This window comes from Labrus mixtus, chromosome 2 (genome assembly GCF_963584025.1).
Source record: "Labrus mixtus chromosome 2, fLabMix1.1, whole genome shotgun sequence".
NCBI classification, from domain to species: Eukaryota; Metazoa; Chordata; class Actinopteri; order Labriformes; family Labridae; genus Labrus; species Labrus mixtus.
Genome location: NC_083613.1, coordinates 6,110,208 through 6,129,871, shown reverse-complemented (window position 1 = coordinate 6,129,871; position 19,664 = coordinate 6,110,208). Strand labels below are relative to the sequence as shown.

Below are 19,664 nucleotides of genomic sequence, written 5' to 3'. Positions count from 1 at the left end.
AATTGCAAGAAAAAGGCAATTAACAATGGAAGATAGACAGACCATCATAACACTTAAAAATGTAGGTCTTTCCTACAGAGAAATTACGAAGAAAGTCAAGGTGTCGGTGAGTACAGTTTCCTTCACCATCTAGAGGCACGCAGAAACTGGAGGAAACTCTGACAGGAAGAGGTCTGGCAGACCCAAAGCCACAACAACATCAGAAGACAAGTTTCTGAGAGTCAACAGCTTGCTTGATAGGCGGCTATCAGGGCAACAGTGGTCAATGATGGTCGTAGTAAGCAAGCCTCAGTTTCAACTGTGAAGAGAAGACTTCAAGCTGCAGGTTTGACAGGTAGAGTTGCAGCAAGAAAGCCATTGCTGAGACGTCAGAATAAGAAAACGTGGCTTGCTTGGGCCATGAAACACCGCCAATGGACCACTGAAGACTGGAAGAAGGTGTTATGAACTGAATTTCAAAATTTGAAATCTTCGGTTCATCATGCAGGATTTTTGAACGCCATTGAGTAGGCGAAAGGATGGTCCCTCAGTGTGTGACATCATCTGTCAAACATGGAGGAGGAAGTGTAATGGTCTGGGGCTTTTTTGCTGGTTCCAGGGTTGGTAACTTGTACAGAGTGAGAGGCTCCCTGAACCAAAACGGCTACCAAAGCATTCTGCAGCACCATGCAGTACCCTCTGGAATGCGCCTAGTAGGTCAGGGCTTCATCCTGAAGCAAGATAATGACCCAAAACAGAACTCCAAGCTATGCCACAACTAGCTTAAGAAAAAAGAACAAGATGGTAAGCTTAAAAACATGGAGTGGCCAGCAGAGTCTCCAGATTTAAACCCCATCGAGCTGGTGTGGGATGAACTGGACAGAAGAGTGAAAGCAAAGCAACCAACAAGTGCCACACATTTATGGGAACTTCTGCAACAGATTTGGAAAGAACTTTCTGAAGAATATCTGATTTCCATTGTTGAAAGAATGCCACGAGTGTGTCCAGCTGTTACACCTGCCAAAGGTGGCTACTTTGATGAGTCAAAAGTTTAGAACATATTTTGGTTTATAAATCGATTCCATGATTTATTTTTTAATTTGAATTGTTTATTTGTTCTATGCTTTCATTTCAAGAGTAAAATTAGACATTAAACTGCATAATTGTCAATGAAAAACTAGAAAAATCTGGGTGTTCAAAAACTTTTACCGGTAGTGTATATGTCAGTTAAAATGGAACTGTTCTGGTTTGTTTTCATGTGGAACAAATGTTCTTAAATAAGTTGTGCAATCAATCTAACTCCATGGTTTTTGTGCTAGTTGTAATTTGTATAGTACCGGTACTTTTTTGTTTGCCTGTGATGTTTACATAAACGTATAACCTAATTGAAGCACCAATAGTATTATTTTTTTTTTTTTATGTGGTACTTGTGGTAGGAAGATTTAAAAAAAGTCACATACTGCATTTTTTGTAATCAGTGTCTTTCTTTCATACAATCATAAAAAAAACCAAAATTAGAAACTACCGTATTTATCTTAAATCATTTGGATTTCCGTTTTCAGTTGACATTAGTGCAGACAGGAAGTGCTAATAATAGCTATTTGTTTGTTTGTTTGTACACACGAGTCGAAGCCCCTGTTGAGCTGAGACGTGCCCATGTCCACTGGGTCAAATTACAGACATGTTAACAATTTGTTAACCTACTTTTTTTTCCAGGTCTTGCATTTGAAAAAGTCTGCATAAAAAACCTTCATGTTTTATTCTATGCCAATGTTGATGATGTGTGGAAGAAAGGCGAGAAACATATCTTTTATATAATAGAAATACTTTTAATTTGAAGGTTCATCACAGGCATAATCGTAAACAAGATATTTAAAAATGCAGATTTCATTTTGATCGTCACTCAGACTCTCACACACTCTCCATACACACATGCACACACACACCAGAGACTTGACACACAAAAAAAAAGTGACTAAATTCTGCTGGATTAAAATGTTCCATCATGGATTCACCTCAAGAGCACACATGCACACCTGACACGCGCACACACATACACACTCATGACACTCACAAAAACAAAAAGGTCTGCATCGAGTGGGAGGGGTTGTGATGTCTGCTGTAACTTCTACCTGGACAAAGCAGAGATCCTGAAGAGGGAAAAAAAAGTTTTAGCTTTTAACATTACACGTGTTACAACAGTTACTGCAACAATGGAAGAAAGTGTGTACTCGAGCTGTCTCTGTGTGTGTGTGTGTGTGTGTGTGTGTGTGTGTGTGTGTGTGTGTGTGTGTGTGTGTGTGTGTGTGTGTGTGTGTGTGTGTGTGTGTGTGTGTGTGTGTGTGTGTACTGATGTCACTTACTGTAGCTTGTCCTGCAGCAGCTCCAGCCTCTGCCGATCAACATAACGTGACAGGAGGGAGAGGAGGTTTGGAGGGGTGAAGAGGGGGGTAGAGAGGGAGGAGGAAGGAATGCTAAGCAGCTCCCTCGTCACTGAAAACACCAACTCAGTCCTGGATGAGTAGAGAGGGGAGAGAGTGAGGGATAATGGAGGGGAAACATGTATCAAAATGAATAAACAGAATCAATCAGGAGGAAATCAGGGCTGCCCTTTAAAGCATCTCATTTGAATTATCAGTCTGAAGTTTCTGATTTGACTTGCAAACTGTATGTCAGGCTGTAAACTTCACAAACCAAGACTAACAACCCTTACGTGTTCAGTGTTACAGTTTTGGCCCGGTCAGTTTAAAGATATTTCAGGAACAATTCATGAAATCAGGTTGTTCAGAAAAAGAAATAGATGATAAAATCGGATGATATCAGGATCAAACTTTTAGCTTGTGTTGCTTACAACTTTCAAACTTTTTCTTTGAATATATAGGATAGCAGTGTTTCCCACACAGACGATTCATTTATGTCCGCCCAAGTATATTTCCGACCTGTTTTTATTTAATTTGACACAAAATTGCTGCGTGCACGACACACCAAGAGCGAGCGAGAGAGAGCGTGAGCGATAGACTGCGGGTGCGCGCTCTCTGTACCTCACGGCACACATCAAAACCAAGAGAGCTGTATCACATCCGCTTCAGAGAGAGAGAGCAGGTCCACTGTCCGTACACCCCTCTTGCTCATATAAAAACTGAAGCTTCTCATGGCTTCATTTTATTAATGTTAATGTACAGCTTGCCTGTTGCTAATGGTGTGCTGGACTCATAAATAACGGAATATCGAGGGGAACTTTTCAAAAACACGAGGCATACTCCTGGTGTTTGTGTCTGTGCGTGGATAAATTGAGCAGATTAATGTTGTTTGTGGCAAAAACTAAATTAATTTAGAGGAGAAATTAAATCAGAATTAAATATGGTGAAAAATAAAGTTGAATATGACACGTGATTCTAGCTGACTGGAAAGTTTATATGTCCATCTCTCAGTCTGAGCCTATAGAAACATTTGTTTGTTTGTTTATATTTAGATCCCCATTATCTTCTGCATGGCAGCAGCTTTTCTTCCTGGGTTCACATGATTTCCAAACAGCCACTACAACAACACGCATAACATCACAGTAAGACCAGCAACAACGGAGCAACACAACCATAACTCCAGGTGCAGCCTGTTACTGCGCTGGATAAAGAAACAAACAGTGGAATAACTGCTCAATTTGATATCACTGCTACAATTCTGAGATCTGTGATGTCCACTATGGCAGGGTGGTGTATCAGGGAATGATGAGGTCATCACTGAGAGACGAGCAGCTCACCATCGATTGTCGTCCATGAGTTGACAGTTGGGGTCAGAGCTTTGCATCCTCTCTCCTTCACTCAGGATCAGATAGAGCAGCGTCACACCAAACTAGACAAACAGAGAGGTGTGTGTGTGAGACAAGTATGTGTGTGTGTGGTGCTCCCACACTTAGATTGTTCTATATTTCTATTATTGTCAACAACTCCCAGATAAAGACCACTAACTCTATGTGTGTACCTTGTTGTGTAGAACTGTGGCCAGCTGACCCTCGCTGCCCTGAAGCTCCTGGAGCAGGTCTGTGAGGCTGGAGCTCGACAATGACTGGATGACAGCAGAAACCGGCTCCACTAACCAGCACAGCACCTGAAAAGGGGTTGGACACAGAGGATAGGGTTCAGGGCAAAGTGCAGGAAGCTGTTCCAACAGGCGGTCACTTTCAGGAACAGTTAAGAGTCACAGGCTGCCAGAACTATCAGGGTGCAGCAAATTTAGACAAACTGCATGTTCTTCACCAGAGGGAGTCATTTTTTAATCATTCTCTTTATTAATTTATTACAGAGACACAAAAACAACCATGGATGCTCCAGCATAAAAATGATGTAGGTAGATAAATGTAAACTGCAGATCATGGAGGCACAGGAGTTAACTGGAGCTATAGTTGGATGTAAAAATGATGATGCAATTTGAAACAGTTACCTGATCCTGTTTGTCCTTCTTGGCCAGGGCGGGAAGGTTGCGGGCAATCGCCATGACAACGGCGGAGGCCTGGGGCGATGGCAGGAAAGGGAGGAGCCTGGAGATGAGCCGCTTGCCCTTCCTCACAGACATGATCATCACACACTGCTCATCGCTCACTCTTTAAAGATAAAAGATACAAAGGATGAGTGTTTGTGGAGGAGCGGGATTACAATGTTAAAATCTGTTTAATATTTGTCTTCCTCTCACCTGTCGTCCCACTCCTTCTCCCGCAGAGAGTTGCACAGCTGCACTGTGTTGGTTTTGTGCTGCTCCAGCAGAGCCTCGCGATCCTCCTCTGGCGTTTGCACAAAACGTTTCTCAAAGTCTTGAACCTCGAGCAGCAAACTGTACATCTGAAGATGGATGGATAAACATAAAGAGAGGAGTAAGTAGGATGTATTAAAGGTCCAGGAGAGTTTCTTGCCATATAAATCATCACAATGATTGACATGAAAAGAACTTCCTCATCTTACCTTCTCCACGGTGTAGAGGATCTGTCGCCTCTTATTCCAAACCTGCTTCTCCCTTTTCTCCTGGGAAGTAGACAGACACAAATATTGATTTAAACAAAGAAACAGAATGATTCAATAATGAGATCTTTAAAAAAAGGCTCTCAGCTACTGTAATGTTATCATCTGTCACTTCTTGTAGGTAGCTGCTAGTAAAGTTGAGCAGTCTTGACAAGTGAAGTTGTACAATTTCTGTTGCAGACAAACTTTGGATATTTTGTTTATTAAGATTTATTCTTTTATGCTTTTATTTGGATATGACAGTAGAGAGAGTAGGAAATCAGGGAGAGAATGACATGTGGGAAGAGGAGCGGGGATTGGACTCTAACCAAGCCGCCTGCTTGGAAAACTACAGCCTACATCTGGAGGCATCCCAACCTTACTGCTAGACCACCGGCACTCCAAACTTTGGGAATTTGTGTACTACAAAGCAATGGTAAAAACGTTAGCATGTTACATCAAATGTAACTCATAAAATGAGTTCACATTTGACGAGAAATGAGATAAAGCTACTACAGAAAATAAAATCAATAAAAGAGCAATAAGAACAATAAAATATATACACTAAAATAAGTTAAAAGCTTGAAATTACTACAGTGATAAGTCAGCAATTCAAATCAAATAAAACAGTTACAGTCAGGTATTGGGCGGTTAAAAATAATATTTGTAAAGTGTCCATAAGGGATGAAAGTGCTCAAATTCAGGTCCTGTTGTAAAATATTCCAGGAGTTTGCAGCACTAACACTAAAAGCAGTTTGACCCATGTCACATCTGTTAACAAGTGCAGCCCTTCAGGGGTTTTTGCCTCTCTGAGAAGAAAGCAAAAGTACTTTGCTTAATCTGTTTCTTTATCTCGCACTGATTTGCTTTGCTGAACAACCAATCACAGGGGATTCCAAGATGTTGGGAATATCTTGTAAAGCAGGGACAAGAGACACTGTCAACCAACATTGACCTACAGCTCCGTTAGTCAGTTGAGTCACTTGTGATTTCTGAGAGGTTAAGTTTCTTACAGACAGAGAACGATGTGTAAATGGCCTAAGGAGAAAAGAATGCAAACAGACCTCGTCATCCGTGCGGGTTGTCACCACTGCGTCGATCATCTTTCGAGGGTTGTTGACACTGGACACCGTCAGTTTACCCAGAGAGCCAGCAAACTGAACTGTTGACACATACAGCAACATTCAGTCTCGTGTGTTACGATCAACCCTAGTTTGCATATTTTTTTAAAACGGTTCGTCTTTTACCGGGTCTGTAGGTGTGTTCAACCTTGGCGACCTGTGGAGTGATGAGTTTGGTGGTGTGCTCCTTCTTGCTGCTGTCTCTCTCTTTCTCCTGACGCTTCTCCATCTTTTCATAGTAGTTCTGCAGGGGTAAACACAGACACACAAACACACAGTGAGTTACACTGCAAGTGATCCCTACCTAGACCGAATGAGAAAACAGACGTCTGTGAAGATTCATCAATGACATAGGAACGGCTCGTTCTTGGATTTTACTATTTGAAGTTAAAGCTCCTGTGAGGACATTTGAGCTGGTTATGAAACCAAGTTAACACTGACTCCTGTAAATGACATACAAGTGAGCATTATGACTGATTATGCTGAGGGATAGCAAAGGTTTTTCTATCAGTGATAACTTTTAATTTAAAGAGACCAGACAAACAGAAAACACCACCTACACATATTCTGTTAAAAGATAAGACATACTGTACTGTTGTGTCCTCAGGGGTAGAAAATGGAAAAAATAGACTCAAGTTCCTTTCAGGGTTTTTAACACCCCCATCTTACACCTCCATCATGACCACAGACAACAGGGTAACAATGAAACAAACCAACCTGGTAGTAGTAGTCATCCAGGTATGGGTCAGTACTTTGCAGCTGCATCATCTGGATCTTGGTGACCCACTCCTTCTCTTTCTGAGTCATCAGGTTACTGTAGGGGTCTCTGCTGCGCCGGTCCCCTCCAGTCCTGCTCCGGTCCCTACATGGAGGTAAAGTAACAAACATAAGGAGGCGGATCAAGCAGCTTTTTGAATGAAAAGAGTGTCTGGCAACATTTTACACTAACTATAAGTGTTATTGACTTTAATGAATATTAACTTCATGCACACAAAAACAATCCTCACCCTCCTCTGTTCTGCATGCGCTGTGTCAGCATGCGGCGGTGCTGGGGGTGAAGGTGGGTGGTGTTGTGCCGAATGGGCGGCGCATGGTTTAGAGGGCCGTGAGGGGGCGGTGGGCCCATTCTGTGACCGTGTGGGGGAGGAGGGCCCCCGAAAAACGGCCTGAAACCACCACCGCCTGGCAATAGTTGAGGAGGTGGACCACCACGGGGGAAACCAGCCACCTGCAGGAAGAGAGAGAGAGAGAAATGCTCTTTATCTTGAGTTTTTTTTTTTGGGGGGGGGGGGGGGGGGTTTGTACCTTTGTGGTAGAGACAGGAAAGTGGATAGCATCAGAAATCAGAGTGAGAGAGAGAGAAGAGAATGACTTGCAGGATCCACAGGTCGAACTCGAACCCGGGCCGCCTGTGTGGAGGACGTGGGGTGGACTAACCACTACTCAACTGGGGCCCCTTTATTATGAGTTATGACAAATAATATAATATCACAGAGGACGTTTTAAATGGATTGAATTTGTCATCAAAGTCTCTCCACTACATGTGAAGTAAAAAAGCATCTTCTTCTCATTCTCAACGTTTATGTTGAGCTGTTTCAACTTTGTGTTTTCTGTACCTGACTCATGATTTGGTCATTCAAATGACATTTGGCTGATCCATAGGAAGCTTCAGTTACTCCTTCCTTTACCAGTTCACCTCTACAGGCGGGAAGTTTGAGAAGTGTCTAATGAGTCATTGTGAAGTTGATTAAATGGAGAAGACAACCTTCATGGAAAACAAATCTCATTTTGAAGTTACCTGACATGAACACTGTGATTATATGTAAAATCATTGACTAGGCAAATCTTCAAATACATGACCCATCCCTAATTCTATGCCCCGATCTCTCTCTAGATTTTCAGTAGCCATTGTCTTTGTTTTCATTTGACAACTTTTTAACTGATAAGAAAACTACAATTTGAACAACGTGGAACATAGCAGAACAACGTGATGTCACATGAAGTTGGCCACCTTGTGAACATGGTCTACGTCTTATATTATCAGTAGGACTGACTTTATATGTTTGTATTAGAGTTGTCTGTCAGAGAAATATTTGAACTTTTCCAGCTGAATATTTTCTCAGTAGTTCAGTTCAGGTCAACAACATGTTGAAATGGATCAATATTTTTAGTCCACCACTGATCTTAAATTAGCCCCCCGATTCAGTTGGTTTGATGAGGAAAGGAACATTTATTTTTAACATGAAACTGCTTTGGTGTTGTTTAACATCTGGTCTATTTGTGTAACAAGAAAAAAACAACACTACCTTCCTTTCTGTGCAATGAAGCAGCTACAAAACAGAAAAAGGTGTTTTGAACTGAGCATCAAAATACAAGCAGACTTGGGGTCTTCTTTTTGACCGATGATTCAAACCACTGGCTAAATCAATTTTTTTTGTACAACTATATTGAATAACTACTGTGAATGATGTTTAAATCAACACATTTGTATGGTCAGAATTACAGGGTGACATCTTGGAAACATCAAACAATAACAACCACAACAGAGAACATCATATTATTTCACTAAATGTAACTTCAATGAAATACAATGTTTATCATTGTTTCATTCCACGTCTGTGGCATGATCTTGATGTAAAAAGAGCTTGTGTGAATGTGTGTGGTGGTTTATGGTACCTGTGAGTTGAGCAGCTGGGCCCTTTGGATCTGAGACAGGACTGGACCAACTCCTGGAGGGAACGGACCGCGACACAGTGGAGAGTTCTGAAACAAAAATCAAACACATATAGAAGCTTCAAACCCCTGGAAACATGAAAATATATTAATCTCTCTTCTTGACTTTAACACTTACTTTCATGCCATTTTTAGATGTCTGCACAGTAAATATGCTGCACCAGAAAACACTTCACAAAGATCAGCATCAAAACAGTATACTTAGAAAAACAAGAAGGCTGCCCTTGTCTGCAATGCAACCCTCTAAAGCCCACAAATCCCCATGGTTTACTTGGACAGTTTAACCCTGGTGAACGTGTAAAAAAGGTTCATTTGCCATTTTGCAAGGGGCAATGTGTCAGATACAAGACTCCAGGAGGGTAATGATCAGGGTCGAGACACAGATATGCACATAACATGAGAATGACAACTTGTATCAAATGAAAGAAACGTCCAATAACAAAATGACCACAAAGAAAAAACTGATCTATAAAGGTAGAAGAAGTTTTTAGACAAAACAATTCAATAAAAGGGATTTTTCTGTTTGGCTTCAAAAAGAGCAAATAAGGTCAGCTGGTTGCCATAACAATCATTATAAACATTCACTATCAACACTTTATTCCAGGAAGAAGTTCAGGTTTATATTAAAATGTAGTGTTAAATAAATCTCTTGGTTGCAATTACACAATAGGTAAATACTGATAACTTGTTTCATCTGAAACAAATATAAAAAGGTTTGAAGTTCCCAGGTTGAATATTTTTGCGAGTGATGTCCCTGAAACACTTTCGATACTCGTGTTGTGCCATTAAAGTCTGGAAGACGCCCAGGACCTTCTGAGATGTAATGTGCATACAGAGCTATAAAAAGGTAGGGGGAGGGGGGAGGGGGGAGGAGGGAGGAGAGGAAAAACTCACAGCTATATTGAGAAGGGTGTTGGGTGATAGTCGCTCGGGGAAAGGAGGAGGGTATCTGTGCTGCACTGGGGCTCTCACATGAACCGCTGTGGGATGGTGGATCTATACACACACACACACACACACACGTATACAAACAGAACAGGGTTAACATAGACAATGCTAATGCTAACATGTTAAAGCTAGGCATAGAAAGTTTTATAGAGCACCCTTCATATAAAAAGCAAATCAAAGCACTTTATAGAGTTAAAGAAACAGAGCATAAAAAACACAATATTTAAATTATTAAAATACAAAACATTAAAATATCAGCTGTGGTCCGTCTCACCACTACCTGCTTCTATAAACAGACCATAAAACAAAAAAAGAAACCCTAATAAAAGCATTTCCATGTTTAAAAACATGTTTTTGTTTTTGATGCACTTTGCAGTCGCTGCTGTTCATGTTTGCTTACTGGCCCACCAAAATCTTAATAGCTTGGATATTATATAGCTCTGGAAAAAATGAAGAGTCATCCAAATCCTCTCAGAATCTCTACATTTTCTTTGAAGACTTAGTGTAAACTATGTCCTTAAAGATAGGGAAAAGTTGAAAAAGGCTGAGTAAACTCTACAAAACTAATAAAGTAGTCTGAAATTTACCTGATGGTTCAGTGCGTGGCTCATCGGCTGTTTGGGCGGTGTACCGATAGGCACCGCCCTCACCGGAGGGGAGCCAATCACAGGGGAAGAAGAGCGTGGAGGTGGGACCCGTTCTGAAAAATCCCGTCCTTCATCGTTCCTCCCCGGCGGAGGTCGCTTAGGAAGGCCAACCTCCTTGATTATGGACATCAGTGGACTATCCTGAGGAAAAAGAAGGGAGTAGGTTACAGACTAGAAATATTCAAACTTGTTTGAAAGCTGCAACTTTTCAAACAAAGGCTCTTCTTTACATTTGACATTTAACTCAGAAATGGCTATTCATGTTGCGATGTTTAAGGAGAATTCCTGTACATTACAGCCTGTTACTGGGTGTCTACTTAAGGATCCACTGGAGAGGCTACAAAACGTATTGAGTCCGTTCTGCATGTAGAACCCAAAACATAAATATCCTGTAAAGTAGAGATGGCTGTTCATTTTTTGAAACAGAGATAGAAATTTGTGTGCAACACACCTCCATGTGAGTAACCAGTCCAGGGGTGACGCTGACTGGTCCAAATCCCATGCTGTTCTCCCAGATACTGTGAGAGTTCATCTAAGAGAGACAATAAGGGGAAAAAAGAATAAAAATATCTTAGACAGATGAATTACAAATGTATTTTGGGTCAACATTTCAAGTCTGAAAATCTGGAATTCATGATGAATCTGAAAGAATCATATCTGTGATAATCTTTTGATTTCTTCAGACAAATATACCGGTAACCATTATCAAAGCAGAAGACATAAAACATGAGTATAATTGGAAGCTTATTATCTCAAGTCCTTATGCATTATGTGATTCAGACACTGATTATATAAATAATGAAGGTAATTAAGAACTGCTACTTAGTGAGTTAGAAAAAAACAACTAACCTGGCCCATGGGAGACGTCCCTCTGCGCAGCATGTGCTGCTGCTGTTGGTAGCTCAGCATGGAAGAGGGAGGGGGACCAGGAGGAAGGCCTAGAGAGGAGATTGAAAACATGTAAGCACAGAAGATATCAGCTAAAATCAATGAAATACACAGAAAAATGAGATGAAGCATCAACCCTCTTATTAGGTGAGTTCCAGGTGATATAATTTAACGTTACCCTACGAGTGATACATATCCAGTGTATTGACATAAACTGTTTGCATGTGATCCTGCAGAGAACAGAGTAGATCTTGTTTTATAGTCAACTTGAGGACTTATGAGAGTGACCTTTTATCTCGTTAAATGCATCAAATGATACAGCAATGGTAAATCTGTCTGTGATGGAAAATACTGACATTGTATAGTAAAGTATAGTCTTATGTGTTTTTCTTAACTTTAAAATCGTAATCCTTTTTGTTTTGTCTTCATGTTAATATCAGGTTGGATATTTATTTTTGAACAAGTTGCAAATTGGATTTTAGGCTCATCTTAACACCTTAAGGTCATGTAGTGCAGCAATGATATAAGAGTCACAGTGCACCTGCAAGTACAAGTTTTTGTTTTTATGTGTTTGTAATATTAATGTGCATCACATTCTCAAAACTAAGTGTTCACATTGAAATGCTCTGCTTGTGAAATAAAAACATGGAGGTGAATATTTTAAGTCTCATGTTGTAGTTGTGTGAGGGATTTGTTGGGCCCCAGAAGATTTTCAGGTTTCATATTGGCACGTGGCACGTGGCACACATACGTTTGGGAAAGGCTGCTGTAGACATCTGACATATTAAAAGACTTCCAAAAGTCATGCAAAGTCAAAAAAACTAAAACAAGAGAAATGTATTTTGTAAGTACTCTGTTCTTCCAACAGAGTATCAGAGAACTGAAGAATCTATGACAAGAAGCCCTCAAGCTTATCTGGCTGCGTGCGGTATACGATCACCTTACTAATACACTTCATGATGATGTCTATGCTTATGGTCTTTAAAGTTGATACATTTTTTTAAAAAGACTGACAAAGTGAGCAGACGGGAATTATCCAGGTCATTGTTAACGGCTGATTGGTAATTAGATTTGTCACTGCTTCCAACAATACAATAGAAAATATATTGCCACAATCTAACCTGAGGTGGAGGGCCCAGGAGGCAGCTGGTGCTGGGCATGATGGTGATGCTGGTGTGGCTGGCCAGGGTGTGGGATGGAGGAGGGCTGGGACAGGACTCTGGAGCGGTCCAGCCCCTGCAGAGCAGACAGGCTGGATCCTGATGAACCAGGGGGTGGGCCTGGCCTCTCAGCTGCCCCAACCCCAGCAATGGCCGGGTCAGCCTCCAGGATGAGTCTCGCCAGGGACTCAGCTAAGCCACCTTCACTTGCTCGATCCTCTGCGTCTGGAACAACAGTTTCACTTTAGATTCACCAACAGGTTTATAATCGTGCACAGTAGCTTTTAAGTAATAAAGATAGATTTAAATCTTGGTCCTGCTTTTAGATATTTGGGAACTGTCTGGATTTGCTCCAGTAGAGCACATCCAGCCTGAAACAAGGCACCACTCATCATAAGGGGAGTTTAGTCTCCTCTGCAGTAGTGCTGGCCAATTATTGGAGTTTCAATGATGATTATGTTTTTGACCTCCTACGATCATGAAACAAAATAATTGAGACTAAACAAATACTGTGCCGCATTGTCGTGTTGGGCTCATTTTGTCAGTAGGTTTTGTTATGTATGGTAAAAGTGTTTTTTGTTCTCCTTTGGCCACAAGAGCACATTACATCTAACTAAAAAAAAAACACTTAATTATTGTTGCTGTATTCATTATTATTATTATCATCATTATATAGCATTTATTATTTTTTCCAATAATACATTTTCAAGTATTGCTTGATTTTCAAAGTGATCAGAATGTTTAAGTGTTAAGAGGGTTTAAGTTTGATAAATGTATTTGATTCAAATGTTGTAAAATCAATCAGTAATCTTCTTTAAATGCACAGTATAGAAATTCTGCCACCAGGGGGCTCGCCATCAAAACAATAACAAAAGATGACATCAAGGCTGGCGGGGAATCGTGGGAGTTCTCTCTGCTACCTACCCACCCCCACCCCCGATGAAAACTAACTCTGAGCTGACCGTAGTGAAGACGAACAGGTGAAACCGTCCTGAGGCAGAGAATATGTTTACCGATGATGTATCCAAGAATAATTTACATGATGTTTTTATCAAAGCAGCACATACGGCAACAGTTCGGCAGCTTTCAGTAGAAGTTTCTGTTTCCTTATGCAGTGGTTTTTGACATAACATCCAATGTTGCCACGGAAACGATAAACATGTTGTGTCTATCATGGCGTCTCTGTCATTGCAGCCGCCACGACAAGATACTTTAAAATTACAAATTTCTCTGGCTTTGATAACTGTTGGAAATATTTGGGCTAATGTTAAGTACTCAACAAAAAAATAATATATAACATAGCTTATTATGTTATATATTTCTATTCATTTAGATATTTCAATGTAACATTCTAATAAAATTCTACATCTTATACCTTTAATAATTGTGATCTCAACATCAATCAACAGTATCAAGATACTGATTTTTGCCATAATTGAGCAGCCTTACACTGCAGTACTTAATAAATGACCTCATCCACCCACACCCTGTATTTTCTCTGTTTGTTTTTGCAGAGGGCTTTCCACAAGCGCTGGCTGTCGGCCAAACAGCTGACTACTCAATTATTTAAAGCAAGGGATTTTTCCCATTTTGATTCTAATAGAAAAGTTGATCAAAAAGTTGCCACTCGCTTTTCATGTAGATTTAGCCTCGAATCAATATGAGCAGTAATTAAGAGATGCCTGTCTGCGTGCTCTGCGTAGAGAGGCAGACGCACTCAGCTGAGAGGACGCTTCAGTTGTTGATGTAGCCAGCTGTGCATTAGCAAAACATACAAGACAAGAAGAAGAATTACAATTTACTGCAGAGAGAGGAGCCTATGGGTGGATCACTATGAAGCTGTGTCCACTGTAACTTTAGTATTGTGTTGTATTTTTTTTATCAACTTCCCACTCAGGGATCGCAAATGAGCGACATGTTGGTAACTCTGGACAACGGCTGAAATGTGCAAGATCCCCGTTAAATAAATCAATGAACAAGGCTAAACTGAAGTAAACATGGAAGCAGTGAATGGTGTCAAAGTAGCAGGCCCACGTCATGTAAGGAAAACGTGTGCTCTGCATATGCCTCACACTGTCTCTGTACATATTCAAAAATACATGGTTCAACGTTTTCACATCAGCGGGGCACCATGTGTTCTGCAAATTAAGAAGACCATAGTTTACAGTTTTTGTTATCATGTCATTAAATAATGTTCTCCTGCCTTGTGTTTAAAAAAGTGAATTTGAAATAAAACCTGATTGCTGCCCATAGGTAGTATTATTGAACTATATCAACAGTGAACAACAGGGAAAGGAAAAATTCCACCCAAAAGTCTAAATTAAAAAACAATACCAGTACTTAAGGTTTTATTCTGATCAGTCAAGAATTGTCATTGTTTTGAAAATTAATAGCTACTCACAAACTCAGAGGTGTAATTCTCCTTTGCAATAATTGACTGTTTGGAATTGGGTTAGCAAACTCACTAAAATAAATTCAAATTGCTTTGTTTTGTGTAAATAGCCTGTGAGGGCCAAATGTGTGACCAGCTAGTCTCTAAAATGATCCATTCAGTCTGTCCTGCAGTCAAACTCAAATAATCAGACTGTTTTATCAATCCTTAATCTTAAAAATGACCAAAAAAGAACGTAATGCTGAGACCTTGCAGAGAAATGAATGCTATCAGCATCCTTTAATTTCGACACTGACCTGGCGGAGGAAGTCCATGGGGGGATGGGGAGAACTTGAGTGAATGGAGGGAAGATGGAAGGGGGAGATGGCCCACAGAGGAAGGGAGAGGGGTAGAAGACATATCCCCAGCTCCTCCTAAATCACACTCTCCTCCCAACCCCAACCCTGCTCCAAGCTCGTCCTTCTCAACGAGCCCAGCAAGGCGTTTGTGTTCCTCCTGCCAGTCATCATCTGTAGGAGTAGAGGAGAGACCGGAGTTGTTGTTAAATCTCTGGCAGGGAGTCATTTCTGATGTAATCTTACATACAGTTCAAGATAAACATCTGTTTGTTTTTTGATTGATAAATTAGAAATAATGCTTCTTTAAAGAACAGAAGTCTTGACACGGTTTAATGTCGTCAGAAATACAACATCAACATTGTCTAATTGTGTATAAGCATTGGAGAGAAAATTGTGGAAGCACTTAAGTTTAATGTTAACAAATTTAAAAAATAGCTAATTCTATGCATGACCCACCGATGGCCCCAGCTCCGAAGGTGTCGTCGTTGAACTGATCAATTTCATCTTCCTCCTCGACCAATCCATCGTCTTCCTCCTCCAACGTACAGTCTTCATCCAGGGACTGAAGAGAAATAAGGTGAAGTCAACATCGTTTTTTCTTCTCATGCTCAGACACACTGGCAGAGAAATGTGAAGACTGTATTACAAGGCCAGGCCATAAAACAACAAGTGCAATGAAACCCTTAACAATGAAATCTTAATGGCATATAAAGAAAGAAAATAAAGGTTAAACAAATTAACATTTTCTGAAAAAAATATCAAAGTGGAATGCATGTATGAAAAAGAACAAAATAAGAGGAGGGGATTGGAAGGAGGCATGATAAGATAAATATTTTAGTTTATGAAATGCCCAAAAGAGCATCAGGATGTCAAAAGTGACATCTTCAAATCCCCCCCCCCTTTTTTTATCAAGACTAGATTTTAAACTTAATTAACAAGCAGAAAATAATTATTTTAAAGGTGTTGGAGTAAACAAATGTCTGGCATGTACTTGTTCCCATTTATTTGAAGTGTAAATAAATGTGTCAGGTATTGGTTACACCTGTGAGGCTTCAGCCTCTATTGAACTCCTGCAGACAGCTCCATAAATTACAACAATGGCAAAGCTTTTGGTTGATTTGACCTGATTTCATCCAACTTTTGGTAATAATATGTATTAGTTTTCTGATAGAGGGTATATACTGTGTTTGAAAACAACCTGCAAAATGCGCCATGCCATTATGAAATTATCGTTGTGTGAGAAATCACACACACACCCTTGATGCTGAGTGATTCTAATAATTGCTTCAGTAACAATACATTCACAATAGCCAGTGGGATGATTATTAATTTCTGCGTGACAACAAAAGCAGAGTGAAAGATGTTCACAAACACCACAGCCAATCAGCAGTCTTTTTCATATTTGCAACCGAAACAGTCACAATACTCTCCTTTTCAGTATCCACAACTAGATCAAAATGTCTGGAAATTTTTTGAACACTGCCCTTTTCATTTATGGCACCAATCTAATTTCCCCAAAGACATAATGGTCTGACAACTTGCCTTTTGTGCTGTTCTGTAGATATAGTACACGGACAAATTAACAGAATTTGACAATGAAAACGTTATCGACTGCACTTCTGTATTACGTCTTATATTTTTTACCTTGTGTCTGTTTATTATTTTTAAATCAGGAGATGTTATTCATGTCCCATGTTGCTTTTTATTTCCTTTCTTTTGTTTGTTAAATGTTTAACACACTACAGGCTTTAGCAAATATCGCAGGCACTGTAACTTACACTTCTGTTGGTTTAAAATATATCAGAGTTGAACCTTAAATTATTTTTGTTGCTTATATCCGGTTGTACTGAACTCTTACCAAATCGTGACCGCCATGTACCTTGTATAGAATAGAATAAAATATGAATACTTTATTGATCCCAAACTGGGAAATTGTGGCGTTACAGCAGCAGGTTATCCAACACACAATATTAGCAAATCTAAACACAATATAATATTAAATACAAAGTAAATAAGCACTAAAAATATCAAAAATAAGAATATATACAACCAGGATTTAACTAAGCATTACTAGTCTTAAATATGAAGATTAATATGATTAAATGTAAATGTGCAAAAACAGAGTTGTAAATGGTTGTAAATTAGAAGTGTACCCCTATAGTCACCCCATAGGTCTGTGAGCTATTTAACCTTTGAGAAGTGATACATTTAGTTGAATGAAAATTCATTTTGACTAAGACACTACTGAATTAGATCAATAAAGTAGTTAATGTTAATACTACAGTAGAACAGCCTCCTAACACATTAGTAAACCATAGCAACCCAGCATGGTCTCTCATAACTGAAATTATAGCTTAACATTTAAGTATCTTTAATTGCAACAGTCTGTAGCCCTATCTTGTTCTAAAACAAATCTAAAATATTAATCATGAATAGCAGGATGTAAATTAAAGCCATGGCTGTTTTTCCAGGAGCCTCTGCAGCACCCTGCAGTTAGCAAGAGAACCTGTTAGCCACAATGCTAACGCTGACGTTAGTTACATCACGCAGGACCCACGTCGAGGGGAAACTGCTGCCCTAATATTGACTAGAGAGATACTTTCTGGACGGGTTTGTTATCCATCTGAAATTGTCTTTTCATATAAGAGGCAGGTGTGAAGATGATAAACCTCAGTTTTGTACCCACAGGGAGGGAGCGCTAACGTTAGGCAAGTGGGCTGCTTTCAGGCCGCCAGCCGCATTGTATCTGCCCGCCGCGTAAACAATACACAACATGAAACATTAAATCACCAGCAGCCTGAGATTACAACCAGCTCTCTTGAAAACGTCTACCTGTTATATTTGAGAAAGGGTTTTTAGAGGAATATTACTCACCTGAAATCGAAACATTTATCTTTTGGCTTTCGGGAAAAGAGGTGCATCGGGAGCGAGGCGCGCAAATGACGCAACAGGGACGTCCGCTTCAACGTATGTTACGTAAAGACGTGAACGAGCACGTAACTGGGCACGCAGCGAGTGCACGCAGCTGGAGCTAGACCACAGACTGTACCCAAGAGCATCTGACACACGGAGTTTGCACTTCCTTTGATGGCCTGTGACTTTGAAATCTCCAGACTACCTATCAAGCTCTCAAACTTCCATAAACAAATTTTGCATTACTGGAAAATTATATTTTCTTTGCGGTTTAATTTGTAACAAATGTTTCATGTCATGTACGTCTTGTAACCTGCTACTGGATGCTTTGAATTTCCCTCGGGATCGATAAAGTATCTATCTATCTATCTATCTATCTATCTATCTATCTATCTATCTATCTATCTATCTATTTACCCAAAACTTCACACCACATGGCTCCACCCTGCGGAATAATAGGACCATTACAATCAATAGAAAGACTGTTCAAAAAAGAATGGTACGAGAAACACATCATATTATTTGTTGTTGATTTAATGGTTGAATGTGGCCAATTCAGTTGAATTCATTTATTGAAAGGTTAATTGGTCCTACAGAGAATTCTCTCCCATTTGTAAAGCTATTCTGCCTCCTGTAGTAAAACACATGACACAAAACAGGTTGACATATTCAAATGTTTCAGTTAAACTTCCAGTACTGAAAATTGGCGTAATGCACATCAGAGAAAGAAAATGTAACAATAAGTTTACTGGAAGTACAAAGTATACTTTGAAATGCATATTTTTTTATTTCAACTCGCCTGCTAAAATAAGATTAGGAAATGAAACATTGATAATTAATACATATTGTAAGTATCCTAAATGGCCAGTAGTTCCTGAAATAAAATAAATGCAGTTTAAGATATTGAGCAATGTTTACCCAGCTGCTGAAATCTAAAAGGTTTAATTTTTAAGTAGGCCTATAGATCAATGTGGATTTTGCTTAGAAGTAGGGCCTACCTGAAATTATTGAGCACATTTTCTTGTCTTGTTCAATCACATTCCAATTTTGGCAGGATCTTTACAACTGGTACATTGGAACTGAGAACCCATCCTTTGAACTGTGATAGGCTATAAGGTTGATCTTCCAAAAAAAGTGTCCAACATGGTCAACATAATCCTTTTACTGGGTGAATATCATAGGCTACATACAAATGCAAATGGAATAACAGCAAACCATCCATTACCTATTTAAAAAATGAATGTAAACAATACTTATCTTCTATAAAAGTGATGAAAATTATGTGTTCCTAACGAACTACTATATGAAGTCATGTCTTTGTTCCTACATTTTTTAGTTTTGTAGGCTAGTAGCCTAAGTGTATTCCCTTGTAACGTGAGTAATAACGTTTTTTTTTTCCAATCCCCCGGTGTTAAATGTGGATTAGGGCCATGTTCATTTTTTATTTTTTATTTCGAGATTAAAGTCGTAAATTTACGAGAATAAAGTCACGAGAATAATCTCGTAAATTAACGAGTTCGAGACCAGCCTGCGCAAAATGATGAAAGTAGAACTCTT

General features: G+C 39.6%; 1 protein-coding gene across 1 annotated transcript; it reads right to left on the bottom strand.

The window, feature by feature from the left end:
* Positions 1–1,787: 1,787 nt before the first annotated feature.
* On the bottom strand, positions 1,788–18,179 carry patl1 (PAT1 homolog 1, processing body mRNA decay factor). The gene is made up of 20 exons (XM_061048740.1): positions 18,069–18,179; positions 15,651–15,756; positions 15,153–15,365; positions 12,426–12,689; positions 11,266–11,354; positions 10,868–10,948; positions 10,357–10,557; positions 9,716–9,817; positions 8,765–8,851; positions 7,096–7,316; positions 6,806–6,950; positions 6,215–6,332; positions 6,032–6,129; positions 4,932–4,991; positions 4,666–4,811; positions 4,417–4,576; positions 3,958–4,083; positions 3,737–3,828; positions 2,343–2,492; positions 1,788–2,129 (listed from the first exon to the last, which is right to left on the bottom strand). Exons 1-20 carry the CDS (start codon positions 18,081–18,083, stop codon positions 2,108–2,110), a joined length of 2,496 nt encoding a protein of 831 aa, XP_060904723.1. The 5' UTR covers positions 18,084–18,179; the 3' UTR covers positions 1,788–2,107.
* Positions 18,180–19,664: the final 1,485 nt, after the last annotated feature.